Here is an 11,222-nt window from a genome sequence, read left to right as displayed (position 1 = left end):
TCGCTCATTACATAGGATCGAAATTTCATGAAAGATTTGATTAACGAGAAAGAAAAACATCATTCCTTCCGAGAGGTTCGTACGTAAAAAACCAGATTTCATAATCACCTTTATCGCTGATTTTTGATGTAAACTCGTTAACGATTCTGAGCAGATATAAATAGAGGGCAATCGCTGCAAGGAATCAGGAAACTTCAACAAGGAAGAAATATATATAGACGTTTTGGAACATTTCAACTTGGCTTGATTTTGTTCAAAAGAATATTTAATTGAAAGAAACTTCGGTACACTTTTTTTGTACGAAACAGAAAACATTTCATTTGCAATGTTAGGACCCTTTTTGAAGCTGAATAACGGCCTCAAGTGCCCTCAATTCGCTTATGGCTCTTATATGATCAACCGTAGCAAATGCTTTGACTCTGTGTATGCTGCTTTACAAGCTGGCTATCGTCATGTCGACTCTGCCCAAATGTACTTCAATGAAGGAGATTGTGGTAGAGCCATCCTTCAATTCATGAAGGACACTGGCATCAAGCGTGAAGAGGTATGGTATACCAGCAAACTAAACAACTTGGCTGGATACAGTGCTACCCTCAAGAGCATTGACAGCAGTGTGAAGGCTTGCGGTTTAGGATACATTGATTTGTTCTTGCTCCATTCCCCATATGGAGACCGTCTTGGCTCTTGGAAGGCTTTGGAAGAAGCTGTTGAAGCTGGCAAGATTCGTGCAATTGGTGTATCCAACTTTGGCCCTCATCACATTCAACAATTGTTGGATCATCATCCCAAGATTGTTCCCTGCGTCAACCAAATTGAGCTTCACCCATTCTGCTCTCAAAGCAAGGTGGTAGAATACTGCCAGACAAAGGGTATTGCTTTGGCTGCCTATGCTCCCTTAGCCCACGGTGAAAAGTTTGGAAACAAGCAATTGATTGGCATTGCCAATAAATACAATAAGACCGAAGCACAAATTATGATTCGCTTCCTTCTCCAACGTGGTTACATCGTTCTTCCAAAGAGTTCTACTCCGGCTCGAATTAAGGGCAATGGTGAAGTGTTTGATTTTGAGCTTTCCAAGGACGAAATGCATACCTTGTACAATTTGGATGAGGATTATCATTCCGATTGGAATCCATGCGTTTCTCCTCTTTAAATGGATTCTCTCTTGCTTCTTTGCCCTCGGAGAGAAAAGTAAACATGCTTACAAACAACAACCTTATAGATTTGTGATGCCGAGACGCTTTAATGAAATTTATTATGATTTACAAGACCTTTTTATAAAACAGACTGTAATTAGAACTGTAAACTACGAATATATTAAAGGTTTCAAGCCTTAAAAAAATCATCCGTGCTTACAACCCAGTATGTGTATATATCATTCGTTTTATTTTTGAATGTACCTTTTTTAAATGCAAAGTACTATAATTCAGATGTATTCCTGTATCTTCTTTGCTAGCAATTGTTGATGATTCTTGTCTTAGTTCATACTACCATTCACTACCTTGCTTGCATACACTACACAGCACCGTAGAAATCTTGTAATACTTGAAAATCATATTTGAACTGTACTTATTTGTGCTATGTTTACTCCTTCTCTTCGCCAAATTTGCTTTAAACGCTCATTCTCCTTTTCTCCAGCTCGTCTCCGAGATATCCAGCGTTTGACGTTTACTGGAAATCTAGTACGTGATGCTGAACGTTTACAGTCACAACGTGGTAATCCCTATATGAAATATACAGTCGCGTCCAATAACGGAAAGGATGTGCCTGCTACGTTTCGTACAGTGTTCTCTTTTGACGACCGCGAATTTGACCGTATGGAAACTGTCCTCAAAAAGGGAAACCAAGTCTTTGTAGAGACTAACGCCGTTTATCGCAATTCTCCTTCCACTGAATCTGCAGGCCCCTCTCCTTTATCCTTAAGTCTTCAACACCGTAAGTCATTCCTTGCTCCTATGTTCCTTCTGAAAAAGAATGACAGTTTTCCTGATCTTTCCACTGAGAACAATTTTTTACTAACAAAGTTATAGTCAACATTCAAGTCTTAAAGCGTGCTCGCACCGCTGTTGCTGAAGAAGAGCCTGCTGAAAGAGCCACTCCATTTGAGACTGGACCCCTCCCCAACAGCTTTTAAAGTGTTCTAGATATACCTAGATAGTCTTTAAAATTTGTACACTATTTCGGCTTATCTACCGTTTATGCTAATATCGTTTGAGTATTATGCTCTCAAGATCATTCTTCTTTCTCTACCTGTATACTTACTCCTGCTTTTATTTGTCATTTCTAGTATACAGAGTTCCTTGTATGTCTTTTTCCTTTGCTTTCTAATGCTTTCGTTTTGTTTAATTTTTCAACTATGGTTATCTGACGAGATATTTCACATTCCAAGTTTCTTCACATGATTTCTTGTTGGAGTCTTCATTCGAGACTTGTACAAAGACTCTAGTGAGAAGCTTCTTAACAGAATTGAGGCTGTCTTTTTTAACAAAGAATATCTGGAAATGCTTGTAGAAGCCCTTCCTCTTTAACTCTGGCCCTTCCTTCCCCTTCATATTGTTTTACATTTACTGACTATGTTTCTGTCACAGCTGGATTTTTCTATGGCCGAGTGTATGAGTTTATAGGTTGAAAGAGTTATATATGTAGAGATTGGACTCTATTTAATGTCTTCTATAAGTATTTTCAGAGTCCAGTGACTTGAGTAGCTAAATAAACGACGACTCGATTTATTAAGCCAGATCAGTCGAATCTTCCAATCTGAAAATTCGTACTTCCAACTTCGTAAATAATATTGTTGTTTTAAAGTAGATAAAGTAGTTTTCTTTGTTAAAACTTTTGTTGTTTACATATTGTATTAAAGGACTCTTTTTTGTTTATAAGACTATTTTTCATCTTTGACTGTTTCATCCATATAACGAAAGATTTACCCTTTCGTTGCAGATTTGCGTGTTGCGTTCACCCTCTGTCACAAGACAACTTTGTTACTCTGTTACTCCTTCGTGACTGTATTCTGCATCAGGCGAAATTAGCAAAATGGAATTTTACGATAGCTAACAACATGGCGGTTTCAGGAGGCGAGCTGAAGGGTAAAAAACGCAAATCTGGAGAGTCGCATAAGGAGTCGAAGAAGAGCATTCAGGTTCTCTCGCTGAAAGAATCTTCCTTGCCCCCGTTTGTTACGACAATCTCTGGTTCTTACCCTCCTGAAGAAACTCGGTTTCAGCCCGTTCACACAGACGAAAAGAAAACGAGTGACATTTCACTTGTTGGAAGAACCGAGCGTGTTCAATTTGAAGCGAAAAACAAGCCTACAAACAATGTAGAGTCCAATTACTGCTTGGCCATTGCTGACAAGCATGGTCGTGTTAAGAAGTTGGTCCCTACTCGCTACCTTAACACGTTTGAGCGACAAGTTCTTGCTATGAGAGAAAAGGATGAACACATGAAAAAGCAACGTGGTGTCGTTGCTGGCACGATAATGGAACAACGTGCCAACCTTGGCTTAGCCTTTGGTACCAAGAAGAACCAAAAGGCAATTATGGAGGAGTCTGCTAATCGGGTTAAGGCTGACGCTCTAGGCGATGTCAAGGACCAACTTGTTAGTAATGTTCAAAAGGCAACGGAAGCTCTACCTTCACAAGAGGAGCTTAATGCTTATCAAGCACAAGATCGACCCACTCCTCCTGTTCATATGGATGCGGAAACTGTTGAAGACGCCTATAAATTGGAGGACATCATTCCAAAAGAAGAAATGTCTGCTATTTATATCAAGCCATTTTTGGATTCTGCTGAGGACAAGGGATGGTCCAAGATGCTACCTTACCGTCATTCTGTCTTTGTGAATGAACGCTTCTCTCGATTATTATCGATTGAGGAAGTTGATCACAAGCGTGCCAAACTCCTCTATTACATTTCATTGTTGGAGGCATTCTTGTTTTCTCGTCGCGCTGTTACGGATCGTGACACTTTACGCAGAAAGCTTGCTGATCCTCCTGAAATTTTGATGGATGGCCTCTTCAAACGTTTCACACAAACGACAGCAACCGGTTCGGCTCAAGTTTCTATGCGTCAAGTTGATCGTATCATGTGCTATATCATTGTCTTGTATCTTATCGTCGACAATTACTCCACAGACATTCTCACATTGGCTAATGACCTAAACATCAAGGTAATGAAAGCAAACGAGCTTTTTAAGACTGTGGGATGCCGCATCATGTCTTATTCAGAGACTCAACGTATGGCTCTTGGTTTGAATAAAACAGAAGCAAAGAACCACAAGCGGGCAGTTTTGAAGGTTCCTCTCGAATTTCCTAAACCCCGCCGTGGTCGTGCTAGGAATTAATCTACTGTCAAGCTTTGGGAATCTGAAATTTGAAAGCAAAGCTTGCTACACTTTTTTAGAGTGCATCAAAAGTGGATAGCTTTAACAGATTACTCATGATGTGGGTTTAGGAACCTTGCGTTGTTTGATTAACTGCGAGTGATGAAATGAAAGATTGGTTTATACATGGTCTTAATGGATAAAAAAATAAATATAAATATGTACATTGATCGGACAACGGGAAGGAAAAATTCAAATTATTGTTTTTATATAATTGTTTAATAAATTTTATCTTTTAAAAGAACAGGTGCAAATTCGATAACTCCGTAATGTACGAGATTACTGCATAAAGAAAGAACGCCATTGACGACCTTTTTATTATGTATAATAAAAGAAAGAGGTGAAGAGAACTAAGAGTAATACTAATAGTAGAAAACCGTCACTGGAAGATTAACAAAAGAACCATGAAAAAGGAATGAAAGGGAAGGGAAGAGAAGGTAAAAAAAGGGGTTACAGGATGCATAGGGAAGGACATTAATTTTCTTTCGTATAGGTAGCCCACAAAGAAACGAGCTCATTTCGAGTAATAGGCTCAGCCAAAATTAAACCGTCTCGAACGACTTGTTTGGCTTCATCCATACGATGCATCGCCTCCAAGGCTTTTGCTTTTCGATAAAAACATTTACCATAGGTATTACGAATCTTTAAAGCAGCATTTGCATCCGCCAACGCCTCTGGGAACTGTGAAAGCGACAATTCAGCGGCTGCACGATTACAGAGCATAGTGCTTACTTCTTCGCGAGTCAGCAAGGCGGGTTCCCAAGAACAACGATTGAGTGCTAAATGTAAAGCAAGACTGTATAATTTTTTGGCTTCCTCGTACTTTTTCCGCTTGAAGGCTTCGTTGGCTGTCTGCTTCATTTTATTCACTTGGGTAGAAAGAGCCAAATTTGGCTTTGCTGGGGGAAACGGAGGTGGAATTGCAAACGGATATCTAAACGTAGCTATCGATTTTGCATATTTATTCAGTTTTTCCTGAACCAACTGCTCTTCTTCTGTCAAATTGTCCAACTTTACTTGGGGTGCTTCCAATTGTTCGGTCCTTACAGCCATTTTCAACGCAACTTTTTATAAACTTTTATGTCAATATAAACAAAGCAATACACGTTTTCTTTTTCTTTCTTTTTCAAGGCTAAATTTACAGGCTTTGGATACAGTGAGAGCATCGTCGCATTCGCATTCTCAACTTTCACAATTTAGTATTGCGTATCGCAGTAAACCTATTTTGCACCTTCGCTCAAATGTGGTCTTCTCTATATCGATCCATAAGGTCTTACGTTATTGCTCTGGTAATATAATCGTAAAGAGGTATTCTATTTTCTGTAGGGAATACCCATAGCATGTCTAAGTGCCTGTCTCAACTAACGAAAGGTGCTATAACAACTTGGAAAAGCAAAAGTTGGGAAATAATGGACTCTTCACCAAATGATTTTTTAAACAAGGTTATTGGAAAACCTGTCATCATCCGTTTAAGCTCTGGTGTGGATTATCGTGGTATGTAAAGGAAATGTTGGATGTGGAGCATCTGTCATGGAAAGCTACGGACGATGTACTTTGAATCATATTTACTGCTTTATCCATGAATTACGATTGGTTTTGTTGGAATCTCGTACGCTAATGTTGCGTTTGTATATAGGAATCTTGAGTTGCCTTGACGGGTATATGAATCTTGCCTTGGAACAGACAGAAGAATTTGTTAATGGTAAAAAAACAAACGAATATGGTGACGCTTTTATTCGTGGTAACAATGGTAAGTCTTGACTGATGGAATGATCTTTCGGCGTGTTCAAGACACGAAAGAGTGCTCTAACCTGTGTTTGCAGTTTTGTATGTATCAGCATTAAATAAGCAATAATTTTGTTTCTTTTGTTTCTTTTTAGTCTTCTCTTCAATAAGAATAAGTAAAAAAAGAGAAACAAACCCAATATGTTAAGACAACTATAGCCTCCCTCATCGATTGTTCAGAGTGCAAAATTAGAAAAGGCTTTCACTGGGTGATGTTCGGGAATTCCATGCAACGGGATGTTGCAGTAGACTTAAAGTCAATTGTGAAGATTATAACTTGTCATCCATTGTACAATACTCTCTCACGCTCCATAATTTATATTCATTTTTAAATTTCTCTTTTTGAGTCATTACTTGTAAAATATACGCAGTTCATCAAAATCAAAAACTAAGGATTAAGTTCTTGTTGCATTACTCGTCGGCGCTGGTTTCTATTCCTTCGGCGAACAGTGAAGACTTTGACGAGTACAAAAAGCAACAATAAAATACATACGGTAACGAGCATAATAACATAAAATATATGGTTCTGCATCCAAAAAAATGCACTGGCATCGGATCCATGCCAACTACTACCATAAACATGGGAGAAAAAAGAAATCGGACCATTTGCATACATAGGTGGAGGAAGACTTCGCACCGTGTTATGTGGCTCTGACAAGTACTGGCAGAGTGCAATGGAAATGAACAAAGGGCCCGTACTTAGCAATACGGTTGGGTATTTCGTAAAATACTGATGGTTAAATTTGGACAAAGAAGTAATCACTTTGTAAAGAAACGCATGTCTTGGAGTAGCAGCAAACCAGTCATTGCTATACCCAATCGGTTCAGTCACAGGAAGCAAAAAGGTTGCTTGATCAAGTAAAGGATCCATAGGTTTTTGACAACCTACATCTAAATCAATGTACACACCTCCATAATGATATATGATGAAGTAGCGAACAGCATCAAATCGTTGAATATCATAAGGGTAACTATTATAAATAGGCATAAACCATGAATAATGCGTTTCCATAAAAGACAAGGCCTTTTCGTCAGTCCAAAGGTTTATTGTCCACCCATCCTCCTCTGGATGTTGGGCTCGGCATGAATTTACAGAACCTGACCACTTTTCAGGAATATTTTCATCTTTCCAAATTTGGTGAATTATTTTAGGAATCGCTGTCGTTTGGGAGGCCGTGGAAGACTTCGAACTTGCTTCAATTTCTTGCTGATTCAAATACAAAGTACTGGCCTGCTTTGTCGGTAGAAGGTACAAGTATTTTTGAGAATATAGAAGAAGCTTTAAAAGAATAAATATAAATACAAGCAAAGAAACGGCCACCGTTAACAGCTTGCGAGTTCGACGTACCATGGTTGATGATTTTGAACAGAAAATTAGGAGCGAGAAAACGAATGGAGACGCAATAAACTTAAAGAAATAAGAAACAAGATGTTTTTTGAAAAAAAATAAAGTGAACCCGACGTTTGCAAAAGTTGAAATGAAGGGACTAAGGAAGAGTAGAAAATGCGATTTGAAAATCAAGACTACAGCATCAATTGAACAAAAAAATGAAAAAGGAAACAATTTTTCTAAAGAAAGATTATAAAACAATCGGAAGATGAGAACGAGAATGTTAATAACGCTCAAAAGGAACCAAAAGAATAGACGCCTCTATTTGGTTTTCAGAATAAAAAATCGCTATCTTTTAGACAATTAAATAATATATCAAATACAAGCCTTTTAAACAAAGCAACCTTAACTTTTGATGGGCAATGGTTTTCTTTGCGGTTTACAAATAGAAAGGCGTTGTTCTATACCACCTTCGTTGGAAGTAACCATATAAGTGGTTATGATGATGGTTTGTGAGTGAGGTAAGACGAAAAAGACTAAACAAAAAGAAATGGCAAGACAACGAGTTTAACCAAAAATATCGTCAATTTCATCTTTTTTCTTTTTAGATTTCTTCTTCTTCTTTTTGGGTGCTGAACAAGTTGAATCGGAAGACCGTAACGAGGGTTTATCGGATGCTGAAATACCACCTCCAGAGGGTTGCGCTTGCGCAGACGGTGTTTGCGGTAGTGGAATGGAATTCACTTCAGCAGATGGAGAGTTAGCAAGGCTGACTTCACGAGAAAGTGACGATGGAGGAGCAGAGGAAGAAAGTTCTTCACGAGAAATGACAGTTCCAAGGTCCGATAGATCCTTTTCTTTATTGTTCGCTTTGAAAATTTGCTCTTGTAAGAGAGGAGGATTTGGTAAAAGAGCCGGAGATGATGGGGGTGACAAGCTAGCTTCATATTCGATTCCTCCCAAAACATACCAAACGCGAGATAAAATGCCAAGCAGAAGGCACCCAAGTCCTGGATATTGGCCATGTGCAATTAAATTGGTAAAAAGAGCGTAAGATTTTGGGCATTGTTGCAAAAGCAACGATTTCACAGATTCCTTTCCAGAGAGCCATTGCCTTAACCTACGGTGAAGCATGATTACATGCCTCCACCAAATCGTGAGACGATGTTGGTTTTTATTTCTGTAAACGATTTTCTGTAGCACTACAGCATCTGGCTGCAAAACATCCATAGTTGGGAATGTCTAAACAAGACGCGTACGTTCATATTCAATTAACCATCTCGGCATACGGTGAACTAACGGAAAACTCGTTAATCTTTAGTATAATATATGTTCTGCTGCATGTTTCTGTGACATTATGGAGGAAATGACAGAGTTTGAGAAGCTATACAAAACCTTTTAGAGACATTATATGCTACAAATAATGCCTGCACTCTCGAATGAACAAAAGAACTCGTTTCCGCAAAGCATGGGCAACCTAGACAATCTGCGAAGCGACGAATCGTTTGGAATACAACATACATACAACAAATGAAAGTTAATTCATTTTTTAAGGAATAACTTTTCTTTTCATTCCTTGTATTCCTAAACAAACCGTTCTTTTTCATGTTCCATTTCCAACTTTTACTACACTGAAAATGTTCGGCAAGATAACTTTATATATAACGTTTATGTTTGCCGACTAATAAAAATCTAATCTTGGGCGAATGGAAGCTTGCCTATCTTATCTTTCAGCAATTATCTAATCGAGGTATGGTCACTTTTTTGTGATATCAAGTACTAAAGATTTTCGGTACAATTTATAAAGAATCTTTTGCATGCATCGTTGAAATTCGAGGTTTTAGATGGTTCCACTGAACTAACTGTTTTGAGCCTTTTAGAATTGAATTTCAATCATAAAAAATGAACTTGAAAAACTTCCCTTCGTGGGCATTAACGAAAATTTTTAGTCTTGAGAGCGAACCTAGACGAGTGCTCTCTTCTCGTAGCAATTGCTCTGATGAAGAACGAAGATTATTAACAGAAGAGGATCATTCACTTATTGATGATCAAAGTTACCTGGAACCAAACATTCCATCTGTGTATGGTTCTATGGTTCCAGTTCCTCAGCAAATTCAACAAAACCATGTTCACCCTTGGGGACAAGCGGTCGATGATTGTGCTCATGGGTTGTCTACGGTTCGGCATGAATTTGCAGAATTACTACGATTGGGTTCTCCGACTGTATTAGCCTATCTATTTCAGTCATCAGAACAGTTTTCCACCGTCTTTAGTTTAGGCCATTTAGGAAAAGAATATCTGGCGGCTTCTTCCCTTTCAACAATGACTGCTGCCATCACGGCCTTTTCCATGTTCCAAGGAATTATTTCATCTCTAGATACTCTTGCTACACAAGCATTTGGAGCAAATAAACCGTACAATGTGGCCGTATACTTTCAGCGTTGTTGTTTCATCCTTCTTCTTTTACATATTCCCATTTCTATCATTTGGTTGAACTTGGAGCATATCCTTATTTTTCTTCGTCAAGATCCCATGGTCGCACACCTGTGTGGCCGATATATGAGAGTTTTCATCTTTGCCGCGTAAGTTACATTCATGTCAATTGGGGGGTTTTGAACCCTTTTTACTAACTTTTCTAGTCCTGGATATGCATCATTTGAAGTTATGAAGCGTTATCTTCAATCGCAAGGTATTTTTAAACCCATCACTTGTGTCCTTTGCTTTGCTGCCCCTTTAAACATGCTACTCAATTATCTTTTGGTGTGGCATCCAAAACTGGGTTTTGGATTCCTAGGTGCTCCTACCGCCGTTGCGATCACTTTTTGGGTTCAAAGTATTAGTTTAATGACTTACGCTCGTTTCTCGTCTTCTGTCATTCCTTGGACACACTTTTCAAAGCGTGCGGTACAAAATCTAAGACCTATGTTGACGCTGTCCTTTCATGGTATGTTGATGATTGTAACGGAATGGGCTGCCTATGAAATGACTAGTTTGGGAGCTGGTTATTTGGGAACAGCTTCTTTAGCCTCACAATCCGTCCTTCTCACTACCACTTCTTTGGCTTTCCAAGTTCCTTTTGCTTTTGCCGTTGCATCTTCTACTCGCGTTGGTCATCTCGTTGGTTCTGGCAGACCGAATTTGGCTCGTATATGCAGTCGAGTAGCTACTTGTCTTGCTGTTTTAGTCTCTGTGACTGACGGTCTTTTTCTATTTTGCTTCCGTGACCATTGGGGGCATTATTTCACTTCTGATAAAGAAGTACTCGGAATAGTACAGCAAGTATTTCCCATTTTGTGTCTCTTTATCGTTTTCGATGCTCTCAATGCTGTTGGAGGCGGATTGCTTCGTGGTATAGGCAAGCAGAGTATTGGTGGTGTTATTAGCATCGCTTGTAACTATTGTATTGCTTTACCAGTTACGCTCGTCTTTGTCATTGTGTATCACTTAGGCTTGAAAGGTATTTGGTTGGGAATGATAGTTGCTGTCACAACTGGTATTACTTGTCAGTATACCGTTCTTGGGCATATAAATTGGCACAAAGTCCTTCAAGAAGCACTTCAAAGAATGGCTCACATATAAATGCTCCTGTGCCGATTTACTATTCATAATCTTACACTTCACATAACCAATTTTCTTTTGTATTCCCGAAGTATCTTGAATTTTTAGCTTCCACCCTTCTCTTCGTTTCTTAATTAAAGGTCCTTTCACCTGTTATTGGCTTTATCT

General features: G+C 38.8%; 8 protein-coding genes across 8 annotated transcripts; 5 read left to right on the top strand and 3 right to left on the bottom strand.

Annotated features, from left to right (window-relative positions):
• Window positions 1-325: 325 nt before the first annotated feature.
• Window positions 326-1,153, top strand: SOMG_04624 (xylose and arabinose reductase; the record flags this gene model as incomplete). The annotated part of the gene is made up of 1 exon (XM_056183404.1): window positions 326-1,153. The coding sequence occupies one exon, from the start codon at window positions 326-328 to the stop codon at window positions 1,151-1,153; it is 828 nt and encodes a 275-aa protein (XP_056039376.1).
• A 427-nt stretch (window positions 1,154-1,580) lies between these two features.
• On the top strand, window positions 1,581-2,134 carry rim1 (mitochondrial single-stranded DNA binding protein Rim1; the record flags this gene model as incomplete). Its single annotated transcript, XM_056183403.1, has 2 exons — window positions 1,581-1,935; window positions 2,031-2,134. 2 exons carry the CDS (start codon window positions 1,581-1,583, stop codon window positions 2,132-2,134), a joined length of 459 nt encoding a protein of 152 aa, XP_056039373.1.
• A 924-nt stretch (window positions 2,135-3,058) lies between these two features.
• On the top strand, window positions 3,059-4,342 carry rpa49 (DNA-directed RNA polymerase I complex subunit Rpa49; the record flags this gene model as incomplete). Its single annotated transcript, XM_056183402.1, has 1 exon — window positions 3,059-4,342. The coding sequence occupies one exon, from the start codon at window positions 3,059-3,061 to the stop codon at window positions 4,340-4,342; it is 1,284 nt and encodes a 427-aa protein (XP_056039374.1).
• A 513-nt stretch (window positions 4,343-4,855) lies between these two features.
• Window positions 4,856-5,434, bottom strand: sec67 (ER protein translocation subcomplex subunit Sec67; the record flags this gene model as incomplete). Its single annotated transcript, XM_056183401.1, has 1 exon — window positions 4,856-5,434. One exon carries the CDS (start codon window positions 5,432-5,434, stop codon window positions 4,856-4,858), a length of 579 nt encoding a protein of 192 aa, XP_056039371.1.
• A 356-nt stretch (window positions 5,435-5,790) lies between these two features.
• lsm6 (Lsm2-8 complex subunit Lsm6) lies at window positions 5,791-6,236 on the top strand (the record flags this gene model as incomplete). Its single annotated transcript, XM_056183400.1, has 3 exons — window positions 5,791-5,875; window positions 6,018-6,131; window positions 6,205-6,236. 3 exons carry the CDS (start codon window positions 5,791-5,793, stop codon window positions 6,234-6,236), a joined length of 231 nt encoding a protein of 76 aa, XP_056039372.1.
• Window positions 6,237-6,554: 318 nt separating this feature from the next.
• Window positions 6,555-7,517, bottom strand: imt1 (inositol phosphorylceramide mannosyltransferase activity Imt1; the record flags this gene model as incomplete). The annotated part of the gene is made up of 1 exon (XM_056183399.1): window positions 6,555-7,517. The coding sequence occupies one exon, from the start codon at window positions 7,515-7,517 to the stop codon at window positions 6,555-6,557; it is 963 nt and encodes a 320-aa protein (XP_056039406.1).
• A 546-nt stretch (window positions 7,518-8,063) lies between these two features.
• Window positions 8,064-8,761, bottom strand: rmp1 (RNase MRP subunit Rmp1/NEPRO; the record flags this gene model as incomplete). The annotated part of the gene is given in 2 exon segments (XM_056183398.1): window positions 8,064-8,738; window positions 8,756-8,761. 2 exon segments carry the CDS (start codon window positions 8,759-8,761, stop codon window positions 8,064-8,066), a joined length of 681 nt encoding a protein of 226 aa, XP_056039405.1.
• Window positions 8,762-9,398: 637 nt separating this feature from the next.
• SOMG_04617 (MatE family transmembrane transporter) lies at window positions 9,399-11,075 on the top strand (the record flags this gene model as incomplete). The annotated part of the gene is made up of 2 exons (XM_056183397.1): window positions 9,399-10,078; window positions 10,136-11,075. The coding sequence occupies 2 exons, from the start codon at window positions 9,399-9,401 to the stop codon at window positions 11,073-11,075; spliced, it is 1,620 nt and encodes a 539-aa protein (XP_056039410.1).
• Window positions 11,076-11,222: the final 147 nt, after the last annotated feature.

Source organism: Schizosaccharomyces osmophilus, chromosome 3 (genome assembly GCF_027921745.1).
Source record: "Schizosaccharomyces osmophilus chromosome 3, complete sequence".
NCBI classification, from domain to species: Eukaryota; Fungi; Ascomycota; class Schizosaccharomycetes; order Schizosaccharomycetales; family Schizosaccharomycetaceae; genus Schizosaccharomyces; species Schizosaccharomyces osmophilus.
This window is presented reverse-complemented; position numbering and strand designations above follow the sequence as displayed.